This window comes from Salvelinus fontinalis, chromosome 12 (genome assembly GCF_029448725.1).
Source record: "Salvelinus fontinalis isolate EN_2023a chromosome 12, ASM2944872v1, whole genome shotgun sequence".
Taxonomy (NCBI): domain Eukaryota; kingdom Metazoa; phylum Chordata; class Actinopteri; order Salmoniformes; family Salmonidae; genus Salvelinus; species Salvelinus fontinalis.
This window is the reverse complement of record NC_074676.1, coordinates 34,151,830-34,165,247: the sequence shown is the minus strand read 5'-3', so window position 1 is coordinate 34,165,247 and position 13,418 is coordinate 34,151,830. Positions and strand designations below refer to the sequence as shown.

The 13,418-nt window shown below is 44.1% G+C and overlaps 1 protein-coding gene across 2 annotated transcripts in view; it reads left to right on the top strand.

Annotated features, from left to right (window-relative positions):
• The window catches only part of LOC129867221 (potassium/sodium hyperpolarization-activated cyclic nucleotide-gated channel 2-like), a 131,901-nt gene that overhangs the window by 98,408 nt on the left and 20,075 nt on the right, over positions 1-13,418 (top strand). For both annotated transcript variants that reach the window (XM_055940481.1, XM_055940482.1), the window contains exons 5-6: positions 8,812-8,958; positions 9,228-9,468. In XM_055940481.1, coding sequence (XP_055796456.1) covers positions 8,812-8,958; positions 9,228-9,468 — 388 coding nt within the window. The remainder of the gene's footprint in view (positions 1-8,811; positions 8,959-9,227; positions 9,469-13,418) is intronic.

Here is a 13,418-nt window from a genome sequence, read left to right as displayed (position 1 = left end):
CCAAAAGCCTGAAGGTACCACGTTCATCTGTACAAACAATAGCACACAAGTATAAACACATGGAAGTATAAACATATGGGACCACACAGCTGTCATACCGCTCAGGAAGGAGACACATTCTGTCTCCTAGAGATGAACGTACTTTGGTGCGAAAATGCAAATCAATCCCAGAACAACAACAAAGGACCTTGTGAAGATGCTGGAGGAAACAAGTACAAAAGTATCTATATCCACAGTAAAATCGACATAACCTGAAAGGCCGCTCACCAAGGAAGCCACTGCTCCAAAACCACCATATAAAAGCCAGACTACGGTTTGCAACTGCACATGGGGACAAAGATCATACTTTTTGTCCTCTGGTCTGATGAAACAAAAATAGAACTGTTTGGCCATAATGACCATCATTATGTTTGGAGGAAAATGGGGGAAGCTTGCAAGCCGAAGAACACCATCCCAACCTTCAGGGGTGGCAGCATCATGTTGTGGGGGTGCTTTGCTGCAGGAGGGACTGGTGCACTTCACAAAATAGATGGCATCATGAGGGAGGAAAATTATGTGGATATATTGAAGCAACATCTCAAGACATCAGTCAGGAAGTTAAAGCTTGGTCGCAAATGGGTCTTCGATATGGACAATGACCCCAAGCATACTTCCAAAGTTGTGGCAAAAAGGCTTAAGGACAACAAAGTCAAGGTATTGGAGTGGCCATCACAAAGCCCTGACCTCAATCCCATAAAACATTTGTGGGCAGAACTGAAGAAGTGTTTGCGAGCAAGGAGGCCTACAAACCTGACTCAGTTACACCAGCTCTGTCAGGAGCAATGGGCCAAAATTCACCCAACTTATTGTGGGAAGCTTGTGGTAGGCTACCTGAAACGTTTGACCCAAGTTAAACAATTTAAAGGCAATGCTACCAAATACTAATTGAGTGTATGTAAACTTCTGACCCACTTGGAACGTGATGAAAGAAATCAAAGCTGATTAAATCATTCTCTCTGCTAATATTCCGACATCTCACATTCTTAAAATAAAGTGGTGATCGTACCTGACCTAAGACTGGGAATTTGTACAAGGATTAAATGTCAGGAATTGTGAAAAACTGTGTTTAAATGTATTTGGCTAAGGTGTATGTGAACTTCCGACTTCAACTGTATGGTACTGTATATACAGTATATACAGTACCATTCAAAATTTTGGACACACCTACTAATTCAAGGGTTTTTCTTTGTTTTTGCTATTTTCTACATAGTAGAATAAGAGTGAAGACATCAAGACTATGAAATAACACATATGGAATCATGTAGTAACCAAAAAAGTGTTAAACAATATTTTAGATTCTTCAAAGTTGTCACCCTTTGCCTTGATGACAGCTCTGCACGCTCTTGGCATTCTCTCAACCAGTTTCATGAGGTAGTCATCTGGAATGCATTTCAATTAACAAGTGTGCCTTGCTAAAAGTTCATTTGTGTAATTTCTTTAATTCTTAATGCATTTATGCCAATCAGTTGTGTTGTGACAAGGTAGGGGTGGTATACAGAAGATAGCCCTATTTGCTAAAAGACTAAGTCCACATTATGGCAAGAACAGTGTAGTAGAGAATGTAGAAAATATAAAAAATATAGAAAAACCCATGAATGAGTAGGTGTGTTCACACGTTTGACTGTTACCATGTATAAAGAGGCATACTAAGACAAAATAAACGTCATGTTGTGTGTAAATGATAACACATTAGTGCAGAAAATTAATACATTTATTAAAATGCTGCAAGTGAATGCTGTAATTTATCAATTAAATGCAAATCAGCTGTGTGATTTAAGGAAATAGACGCCTGGCTCAAATAGAAGCCTGTCTCTAATAAGCGTCTGTAGTGTTCAGTGATTTAAGCGAATAAACGGTCTGGCTATTCTTTGAAGTTTTGTGGTAGCTAAGTAGCCCATGCCTACCTGGCAGAATGATATCATGATTATTTGCATCAATCCAGTGGCCATCAATCCATCTCATGTGCTACAGAAACACTGCTAACCAACGATGCCTGCTAGGTGCCTGTACACTTGAATTAAAGGGTAACTATACAAAAAAATTGACATTTATTTTTCTATTAAAAATGTGTGACTTTGAGAGCAAAAATCTGCCAAAAATGTAACAAATCTGAAAACGGTGAATTTCTGACTCAGTTGACAGCCTCATTTATCTGTGTCAATAGAATGCCTACTATTAGACTACTTGCATTGTACAACATGAGTTGGCCTGACTGTGAAATACCAATATGGGATTTATCATTTTAGGTATTTCAGAATCTGTCACTGTTTCACATAGAATGTTTCACACAGGGCACCTTTCCTTTACCGGGTGGGCTGTTAGGGAAATGTTTGGCAAAATTCGAGTATACCCACTTTTCCAGGAACCACTACACCACTGCTCTTGGCCATCATGGTAAATCTGCTGGGAGATCGCTCAAGTTTTAAGTCGAAGTTAGACGTCCATCCAGGTCCCAAGAACGTCTAGAATTGCCTTCAAAACCAGCCACTAGGGGCAACTGTGAGCTTTATTACCTTCAAGTAGGCTGGCAGCTTTTGCTAGGGTGCTGTGAACTGGGATAGTGAATGCATTCCCCTGCATCAGTCCACCATTACCATCATTTCACTTCTGTCTCAGTTTGGAGTTGTGGCAGTTTATTTTTTAGGGAAATTGTAAGATTAAAATGATGCCACTGACCTTCATTTTCTCCATTCTCTTTATTCCAAACTTCCAGTTATCAAAGGATGGTAAAAGTCGTAGAGTTGGCAGTTGATAAAAGGCAACATCCTCCAAAGCCTTGGAATAGAGATAGTGAGGCGAGTGTATAACTGTATTTGTATTTACAGTGGGGCAAAAAAGTATTTAGTCAGCCACCAATTGTGCAAGTTCTCCAACTTAAAAAGATGAGAGAGGCCTGTAATTTTCATCATAGGTACACTTCAACTATGACAGACCAAATGAGGGGGAAAAAATCCAGAAAATCACATTGTAGGATTTTTTATGAATTTATTCGCAAATTATGGTTGAAAATAAGTATTTGGTCACCTACAAACAAGCAAGATTTCTGGCTCTCACAGACCTGTAACTTCTTCTTTAAGAGGCTCCTCTGTCCTCCACTCGTTACCTGTATTAATGGCACCTAACTTTACCACATATCTACAACACAAAATCCATGTGTAAGTGTGTGTATAGTGCTATCAGGAATCAAGGCAAGACCCACGTGCAGACTGTCGAGGTAACAATGTTTATTGTCGCAACAGGGGCAGGCAAAGACAGGTCAAGGCAGGCAGAGAGATCAGGCGGGCGGGTGCAAGGTCAGGACAAGCAAATCAAATCAAATTTTATTGGTCACATACACATGGTTAACAGATGTTAATACGAGTGTAGCGAAATGCTTGTGCTTCTAGTTCCGACCATGGGATAATATCTCACAAGTAAAAAATCAGGAGGATGAGGAAAGAGAGGCTGGGAAACGATAGGAGCTGACAGGAAACCGCTGGTTAGCTTGAACGAACAAGACGAACTGGCCACAAACAGGCAGAAAATACAGGTATTCACAGGGATAATTGGGAAGAGGGGCGACACCTGGAGGGGGGTGGAGATAAGCACAAGGACAGGTGTAAAAGATCAGGGCGTGACAAGTGCGTATGTTATCGTGTGTGTGTATGCATGTGTCTGTACTTATGTTTGTGTTGCTTCACAGTCTCCGCTGTTCCATAAGGGGTATTTTTATCAGTTTTTAAAAAATCAAATTTTACTGCTTGCATGAGTTACTTGACGTGAAATAGAGTTCCATGAAGTCATGGCTCTATGTAGTACTGTGCGCCTCCTCCACTTTGAGCCAGGAGAGATTGACATGCATTTTATTAATGTTAGCTCTCTGTGTACAGGGTCAGTGTCACATAGTTGATTTAGAGCCATCACTAATTATCTCAATGTGTCTTTAATGTTAGTGACATGCTGCAAATTTGTCTAGTTTAAGTGATACAGCTTTGGTCGTTCTTTACCTGTTGCAGTGGTTTCATAGCATTAGAAAAGTAGACACCCTTACATTGTCCTACCTACCTTGATATTGACTACTATGGAAGACGATTGTGAACTGAATACTGCTCTCTCCAGGCAAGCAATCTTTTTTAACACTTTTGAATAACTTTATAAGCAGTCATAAATATTAATAAGCATTTTAAACGTTCAAGCATGACAAATTACAAGCATCATAGAGATTACTAAATAATCTATAAACATTGATTTTGCTAAATGTTTTATAGGAAGGTACAAGGAGTGAGAATGACATGCTTCCATGGATGTTTATGCCATGACCGATTGCAATTAATTAAGAATTAATTAGATTATGAGGGAAAACAAACTAATTAGATTAAATGTTTCGAGGGAGATTTCCATACATAGTTAATTAGAGAGAATGATATTAACAGCTACTTGTTCTTATAGGTATCCAGATATATATGTGTGTGTGTGTGTGTGTGTGTGTGTGTGTGCGTGCGTGCGTGCGTGTATGCGTGTCCCTGCCACAAGGACTGGAGCCCTACATAGGGTCACAACTGTGTTTCTGACATTACCCTCTGTAACCTTCCCATTGTGTTACACTGTCACTTGTCCAATGTGCTTGTAATACAACGAAGGTGCTTTAACAGAGGAGAGCGCATTATAGGCTACATCTCCATGGCTTGTCAACCGCAAGCTCCCAGTAAGACTATTCTAGCAGAGAGTCAACAGACAGAGAGCCAATCTGTGAGCTCAGGGTCAGCATGAACATGTAACTCTATCGTGTATCAGGACTTAGAAATAGTGCAGGCAGAAATACAGGAAAGCACATTCATACCCCAAAGAAACTGACATCTCGCTGTACAGCACAAACGGGTCTAGACACAGGCCCGGGCCAACTACCGTTCTGTTTTAGCTCAACCTGCCCTCCGAGTTATTCACAACAACAAAACACGAAGAGAGGTAGAAGGGGAGGGGTAGAGATGAGAGAGAGACTAGCGAGGAAAAGGGATGACGGATAGAGGAAAGGTAGATCAAAGAGAGAGGAAATTGAGGTAGTAAGGAGAGAGAGACGACAGAGATATAGAAGAGAGGTAAAGAGAGTAGGGACCAGTACAGAGGTAACAGAGGTAGAGAATGGTAGAAAGGAGAGAAGGGTGGAGAGGATATAAAGGAAAGATGGTTGGGGAGGACGGACTCTGTGTTGTCCTGAAGAGAGTAATGGTTTGATACCAGGCGATGGAAGCGGACAGGGTCACATCTCATCACATCAAACTGCCTATATGTCACTTACCTCCTCAGCAGTGGCAAAACAGGCGAGGTCATTGTTGCTTCCATCCTCCCATTCATCCGTTCATATAAATCCTGCCTGTTGGGATGGGCTATTGACATGCATAGAAAACATGAGTACTCTAAATGATTAAAGAATGGAGCGTGCATGCATTACGTGTCTCATAATGCTTTTCTGAATTCCTGAATTCCTTTCTGAATTCCATGCATCTGTCTTATGTGATGCATGCTATATGTTGAAAGGATACATCCATGTTCAATACACATCTGTCAGTCTGAAAGAAACAAGGATTGCGTCTGAAATGACACCCTATTCCCTAGATGCCATGATTATACGATGGGAGTGACCATGTTACTCGTGTAGCCTTGATTTATTTCCTGCTTGACAGCTGACTTGACAGGAACAGTCCATTTTAGCACATATTTCATATTGTTGATAAAAAGTGGAAAGGAATATTTACAAGCAAGGTAGTCATATCAGTAAGCTTGTGAAAGATCCATAAAAGGGTTTTCATATTGTGTCACGCCCTGGCCATAGAGAGGCTTTTATTCTCTATTTTGGTTAGGCCAGGGTGTGACTAGGGTGGGCATTCTAGTTTGTTTATTTCTATGTTTTCTGTTTCTATGTTTTGGCCGGGTATGGTTCTCAATCAGGGACAGCTGTCTATCGTTGTCTCTGATTGGGAATCATACTAAGGCAGCATGTTTTTCCACCTTAGTTGTGGTTAGTTGTCTTCGTTAATGCATGTATAGCCTTACGGAGCTTCACGTTCGTTTTTTGTTGTTTATTGTTTTGTTGGCGACATTTAAAAATAAATGAAAATGTACGCTCACCACGCTACACCTTGGTCCGGTCATTTCCAACCTGACGACGTTCGTGACACATTGAGCCACAGTATAAACAATCATCAGTACTATGACAATCCACTGTATGACTAACTTCGACAGTATGTTCAATGAAAAAGCTAAGCACATAATATACCTCCCCAGGCCCATACATAAAGAAGGCAACATGTTGGGGCAGAGAGGGAGAGGGACCAAAGCCCCTGAGGTGGGGAATGGCTGGATTGGCCCCTGAACTCCTAAGTGAGTCCGGTAGTGAGTCCTGAATCTGTATTGCAGCAATGAATCACAGCTGAACCCAGTCAGAGAGCGAGAGAGAGAGAGAACAAGAGGGATAGAGAGACAGAGGCAGAGAGAGAGAGAGAGAGAGAGAGAGAGAGAGAGAGAGAGCTTATGCAACAGCCTCCTACTTCAGACAGGGCTAGCATCACTACACTATTATCAGTCCATGTGGCTTGTCAATTAGTCACTTTGAATCAATAGGACCACAACTTCCTGTTGGTTCATTCATGTGTAGATTCATTAACACTTCCCCCTCCATGATGTCATGGTGGTTGGGGCCAAATGGGTGGTATGAAAAACACTATGTTGATTTCAAACACAACATATTTCCCCATCGTTTGTGGCTGTTTCTGCATCTGTTTTTGTACAATATTTTATTCACATGTTTTATAACTAAATGGAAAGGGCAAAGGTTGTCCGTGGTTAGAGGGGTGTTGTTCACTGTATTGCTCTAATACACAATTTGCGTCACATGGTTAGGCTACCTTTTTCTTCTCTCACCACTAGCTTTGTTGTGTGACAGGAGTGTGCATTGTTTACTAAAACCCAATGATGCGCAAAACTGGGAGAAAACCCAATTTTCTGCTCTTATAAAACCTAGACAGCATTGTCAATGGATTAGCAAATAAAGTTTATTCTTCTGTTCAGCAACAAAGACATTATACACTGACTATACAAAACTTTGCCCTCAGAACAACCTCAATTCGTCGGGGCATGGACTCTACAAGGTGTCGAAAGAATTCCACAGGGATCCTGGCCTATGTTGACTCCAATGCATCCCACAGTTGTGTCAAATTGGCTGGATGTCCTTTGGGAGGTGGACCCCAGCAGCGTTGCAGTTCTTGACACACTCAAACCAGTGCACCTGGCACCTACTACCACACCGTGGCACTTTAATCTTTTGTCTTGCCCATTCACCCTCTGAATGGCACACATACACAATCCATGTCTCAAATGTCTCAAGGCTTAAAAATCATTCTTTAACTTTTCTCCTCCCCTTCATCTACACTGACGGAAGTGGATTTAACAAGTGACATCATTATGGGATCATAGCTTCACCTGGATTCACCTGGTCAGTCTATGTCACGGAAAGAGTAGGCGTTCTTAATGTTTTGTACACTTAGTGAACATTTAAGGGCATCATAAGACAATACTGGAGCTACAGTATATCTTTCATAAAAGCAGGTGTAAAGTGTGTTTTAAGCGAGCACAATTGACACAATTTGATTGGCAGGTCCCTCAAAGAGAGAGAAGGAAACACTGAATTAAACTTAAATGGTGTAAATCATAAATATTCCATTTGAGCAGGGATCTTCTCTCTATGAATAAGCTTCGCCAGCTACCGCTTTACAAACATCAGTTCAGAATTGTAAGCTACCCCTGTGCATATACCCATTAATTCCATTTAAAATAGCGTACATCTAAGCCTCTTAGAATTGTATCCAAGTACAGAAATGCATGCTGCTCACATTAATAACTAACCCTGTCTTCCACTGAATACAGTCATCGTTCCATGTCCAATAATAGGACTACTGTAGGCAGCTAAACAGTTGTGGCAGGGTTATATTGGTTTGTGTTGACTGAGAGCAGGCCTGTGTGTGGATGTACATTAAATATAGCAGGTACACTTCTCCACTGACAGAGTAGAGCATGAATGCATCTCTGTAGGTTTCCGGAGCTGTCACGTTTCCTCAACAACTTTATTTTTGTTCTCCCAACAGCTCTCTAGCATATATAGGTCAGGCGATGGCTGTGAACGTGTCCTCCCAGTCTTTCCTATATGTTTAATGTACACCATGAGGCATAGGAAACATACAGTACCACTGAAAGATGTTTAGCTCATGGTTTAGAGATATGCAATCTGTTTTTATGGTGAATTCTATTGTATGAGAATGCATATATCAACCACAATGCATTGAATACTAGTATTAATGTCCGTATGACATTGAAAGAATAGTTTGGTTAAAATGTACATTTGTCAAACATCGTCTTATGCAGTCTACAGATGCCGTTGAATATTGACTTTAGGAAATGTTGGACTAGCTTATATATACATCTTTGTCCCCCAAACTTTAATTTGGGGAATAACTGTTCCTTTAATAAGCAGGTGCTGTAGAGCATATTCCACATTCTCCTTTCATATAAACAGAATGCTGTATACGTTTACCTCTTTATTCCCTCTTTCTGTCTCTCTCCCTCTATCCCTCTCCCTCTATCCCTCTATCACTCTCCCTCTATCCCTTTGTCTCTCTCCCTCTCTCCCGCTATCGCTCTCTATCCTTCTCCCTCGATCCCTCTCCCTCGATCCCTCTCCCTCTATCCCTCTCCCTCTATCCCTCTCCCTCTATCCCTCTCCCTCTGTCTCTCATTCTGTAGTACAAACAAGTGGAGCAGTACATGTCTTTCCACAAACTGCCAGCTGACTTCCGACAGAAAATCCATGACTACTACGAGCACAGATACCAGGGCAAGATGTTTGATGAGGAGAGCATCCTGGAGGAGCTTAATGAACCACTGCGGGAGGTAAAACAACAAAACACACCATCAAAACTCTGACAATGTCTCACACTTAAAGAATGTAACAAAGGAACCAAAAATACATTGATTTCTCTGCAAAGCTTCATCGTTGTCTTTTGCAAATATGCCCCTTCTGAAGTTCTGAGCCTCTTGTCAGAGTCATTAAACCAAACAAATGAGTCCATACATTTTGTTTCCATTTCCCCACCTTTGCTATGTTAGAATTAGATCTAACAAAATTGCAATTCAGTAAAAGTCATGATATTTACCCTTAGGAAATTGTCAACTTCAACTGCCGTAAGCTGGTGGCGTCCATGCCCCTGTTTGCCAACACCGACCCCAACTTTGTGACGGCTATGTTGACTAAGCTCCGCTTCGAGGTCTTCCAGCCTGGAGACTACATCATCAGGGAGGGCACCATCGGCAAGAAGATGTACTTCACCCAACACGGTGTGACCAGTGTCCTGACCAAAGGAACCATGGGCATGAAGCTCTCAGATGGATCCTATTTTGGAGGTGTGGATGGTCAACAATATACAGTATTACTACTTTTCTAGGATTGAGTTCTCTACAACTTTCCTAAGATCTGCTGCTGCTGGAAAACCTGGGATCAATAGATTCTATTCTATAATGGTGCTAATATCACACATCTACTATAGAACAGAAGTTGCATACATTACAGTACATTCATGTAGACTTAATTCATGTTCTTTGCTCCGTATAAATCCAATGGTTTACATTAAAACTGTAGCAGACAAGGGAATGAAAAGGGAAAAAAAACACCCTGACATTTGAGTTTGACTTCTTCTTGCTAGTCTTCTCGCCACGCAGCCAGTTTTATCCCACTTCCCCATGCAGCCTGTCCTCCCCCCTGCCTGTTTGGGGACTCAGCGCTGTTGTTGATCCACAAAAAAAAGTCATTTTCTTAGGGTCTGGGGACATTCTTCACACCCGGCTCCTCTTCAGATGAGTTTCCACTAATTACCACAGCCACAAAGGCGATATTGTAAAAATGTATGAACCGAAAATGAGCTTTAACCACTTAGCAGTGTGGTTAAGGTTAGGCTAACGTTAGGTTTAAAATCACATTTTAAGGAGATCAATTGTAGAAATAAGCAGGGTCCATGACTTTGTGGCTGTGGTAACTAGTGACGACCCTTTAGAAGAGCAGAGTTCACTTCAGTGGTGCTGTGGGTTGGGCTGTGAGGTGCCAGGAGCATGGGCGGGTGTTGAAGGAGTGTCCGAGATCCACAGCAGCACAAATGCCCATTAATAACAGCTAATTAGTCCACAGAACACTGATGACAGAGCCTTTTTCTACATAGCATGGGTTAGGAGGAGAATACTTGATCAGAATATCTGTTAGATTTGTGGTGGTGTTTGTGGTCGATTCATCTGCTATTGCTTATAATTCATATTATTGCTGGAGAAAATACTGTATTTTTGTCCTGTTGTAGTAGGAAGAGGGAATATGGAAAGAAGGTAGAAACAAGGAAATGGAGTGGTAGGTAGCCTAGTGGTTAGAGCGTTGGGCCAGTAACCGAAAGGTTGCTTGATTGAATCCCTGAGCTGACAAGGTAAAAATCTGTTGTTCTGCCCCTGAACAAGGCAGTTAACCCACTGTTCCTAGGCAGTCATTGTGAATAATAATTTGTTCTTAACTGACTTTTCTAGTAAAATAATGTAATAGTTGATCAAAGATGAGGGATTAAATGTGGGCATTAGGGAAGTATATGTCATCTCTACACGACATAGCCCATATTTGTTTTTAAAGGGTGTAGTAGGGCCAGAAAAGTCACATCCCAGCATTGAGTTCTGCTGCTTGCCTTTGCATCGCTCAGCACAGCTGAGAAAACGAAGTCTGATTAATCTTGTGAAGAACTTTAAATCCCCCACTCAATAGCGAAGAGACACATGGCTGCGCTGACACTCAAAGTCACACTTTAATACCCTCTGAATAAGGAGCCATTTTGAGAGTGGGGAAGCGGATCTGGGGTGGAGAAGGTCACTGTGGTTTAATGACGAGGTTATTATGTAAATGTATAACTCATGTATAGAACATCACTTTGTTGCTATTTAATGGTGTGTAGGCGTCTATCCCGCCGGTGGAAGCTGATATTGACTGCACTTGTTAATTCCTCTATTTCCATGGCCCTCAGGGGGTTTGCCTACCGCTGGAGAGACTGATATGTAGAGTGGAGCCAGTGCAGGGTTTCCACTTGTTACCAAAGCCACAAAGGCGATATCCTAAAAATGAGTAAAAACAAGTAAATTACTGCATACAGTAAATTACATTCCAGTGGGGGGTTTTCTTCACTGAGAGCCAGAAGATACCTTTCACACGTGACAGGGGAGCGATTCGGGAAAGCCGGGGAGGCAGCGGAGTAAAATGAGCACATGGTTGCCAAGACAACAGTCACAAGCCAGAGAAGGAAGGGTAACACCTGAATGAAATTAACCTTGGCTCCACCCCCTCTCCAGCCCTGCAGCTCCCTCCCTTCACTAAGCTGTCACAGTTGGGTCTTTGTTTTAACGGCCTATCTCCTCTCTGTATTTAACCTCTATAGCTATCTCCTCAGTAAATGACCCATTTCCACGTGTGATAAATTGATACTGTAGGATTGTGTGTACTTTGTATTTGAATCCTACTAGTGTAACCGTGTTTTTGCTGAGGTTAGAACAGGACTAAATGAGCGTGTCATGTCCAAGTGACTTTTGTCATGATCATGACATTCGAATGGCTCATGTTTCTGTAACGATCGTCGTAATGTGGAAGAGAGGAGGACAAAAGCGCAGCGTGGTAAGTGTTCATGTCTTTAATATAAATCCCAAAAACTGAACACAGGAACAAAAACAATAAACGATGATCAAACGAAACAGTACCGTGTGGCGACAAACACTGACACGTTACAGAAACACCCACCAAAAAAGGACCAAGCAGCGTGGTAACGGACAGCAGCAGCAGCAGCAGCGATCGGAGGACTCCTGGACCTGGGAGGAGATTCTGGACGGCAAGGGACCTTGGACTCAGGTTGGTGAATATCGCCGCCCCAAAGCTGAGCTGGAGGCAGCGAAAGCAGAGAGGCGGTGGTATGAGGAGGCTGCACGTAAGCGTGGCTGGAAGCCAGAGAGGCAGCCCCAAAAATGTATTGGGGGAGGAGGCACACGGGGAGTGTGGCTAAGCCAGGTAGGAGACCTGAGCCAACTCCCCGTGCATACCTTGGAGAGAGAGGGACCGGGCAGGCACCGTGTTATGCCGTGAGCCGCACGGTGTCCCCAGTGAGCAGGCATAGCCCGGTGCGATACATAGCAGTGCCTCGTATCGGCCGGGCTAGAGTGGGCATCGAGCCAGGTGCCATGAAGCTGGCTCAACGCATCTGGTCTCCAGTGCGTCTCCTCGGGCCGGGGTACATGGCACCAGCCCTACGTATGGTGTCCCCGGTTCGCCAGCACAGCCCAGTGCGGCCTATTCCACCTCGCCGCACTGGCTTGGCTACAGGGAGCATTCAGCCAGGTAAGGTTAGACAGGTTCGGTGCTCAAGACCTGCAGTGCGCCTCCATGGTCCTCCATGAGCCGCCCGTCTGTCCTGAGCCGCCAGAGCCGCCCGCCAGTCAGGAGCCGCCAGAACCGCCCGCCAGTCAGGAGCCGCCAGAGCCGCCCACCAGTCAGGAGCCGCCAGAGCCGCCCGCCAGTCAGGAGCCGCCAGAGCCTCCCGCCAGTCAGGAGCCGCCAGAGCCGCCCGTCAGCCAGGAGCCGCCAGAGCCGTCAGTCAGCCAGGAGCCGCCAGAGCCGTCAGTCAGCCAGAGCCGCCAGAGCCGCCAGTCAGCCAGGAGCCGCCAGAGCCGTCAGTCAGCCAGGAGCCGCCAGAGCCGTCAGTCAGCCAGGAGCTGCCAGAGCTGCCTGTCACGCCGGCGATGCCGGAATCACCCTTCACTCCGGAGTCTCCCGCCTGTCCGGCGCTGCCGGAGTCGTCCTTCATTCCGGAGCTGCCGGAGTCTCCCGCCTGTCCGGCGCTGCCGGAGTCGTCCTTCACTCCGGTGCTGCCAGAATCTCCCGTCCATTCGGGACCCATGGCTAGGGTCCCCAGTCGGAGGCCGGCGGCAAGGATCGCCGCTCGTAAGAGGCCACGGGGGCGGTAGAGGCAGACAAAAACAATGGTGAAGTGGGGTCCACGTCCCGCGCCAGAGCCGCCACCGCGGACAGACGCCCACCCAGACCCTCCCTTATAGGTTCAGGTTTTGCGGCCGGAGTCCGCACCTTTTTTTGGGGGGGGGGGTACTGTCACGTTCTGACCTTTATTTTCTTTGTTTTGTCTTTATTTAGTATGTTCAGGGCGTGAGTTGGGGTGGGCAGTCTATGTGTGTTTTTCTATGTTGGGGTTTTGTGTTCGGCCTGGTATGATTCTCAATCAGGGGCAGCTGTCAATCGTTGTCCCTGATTGAGAATCATACTTAGTTAGCCTGGG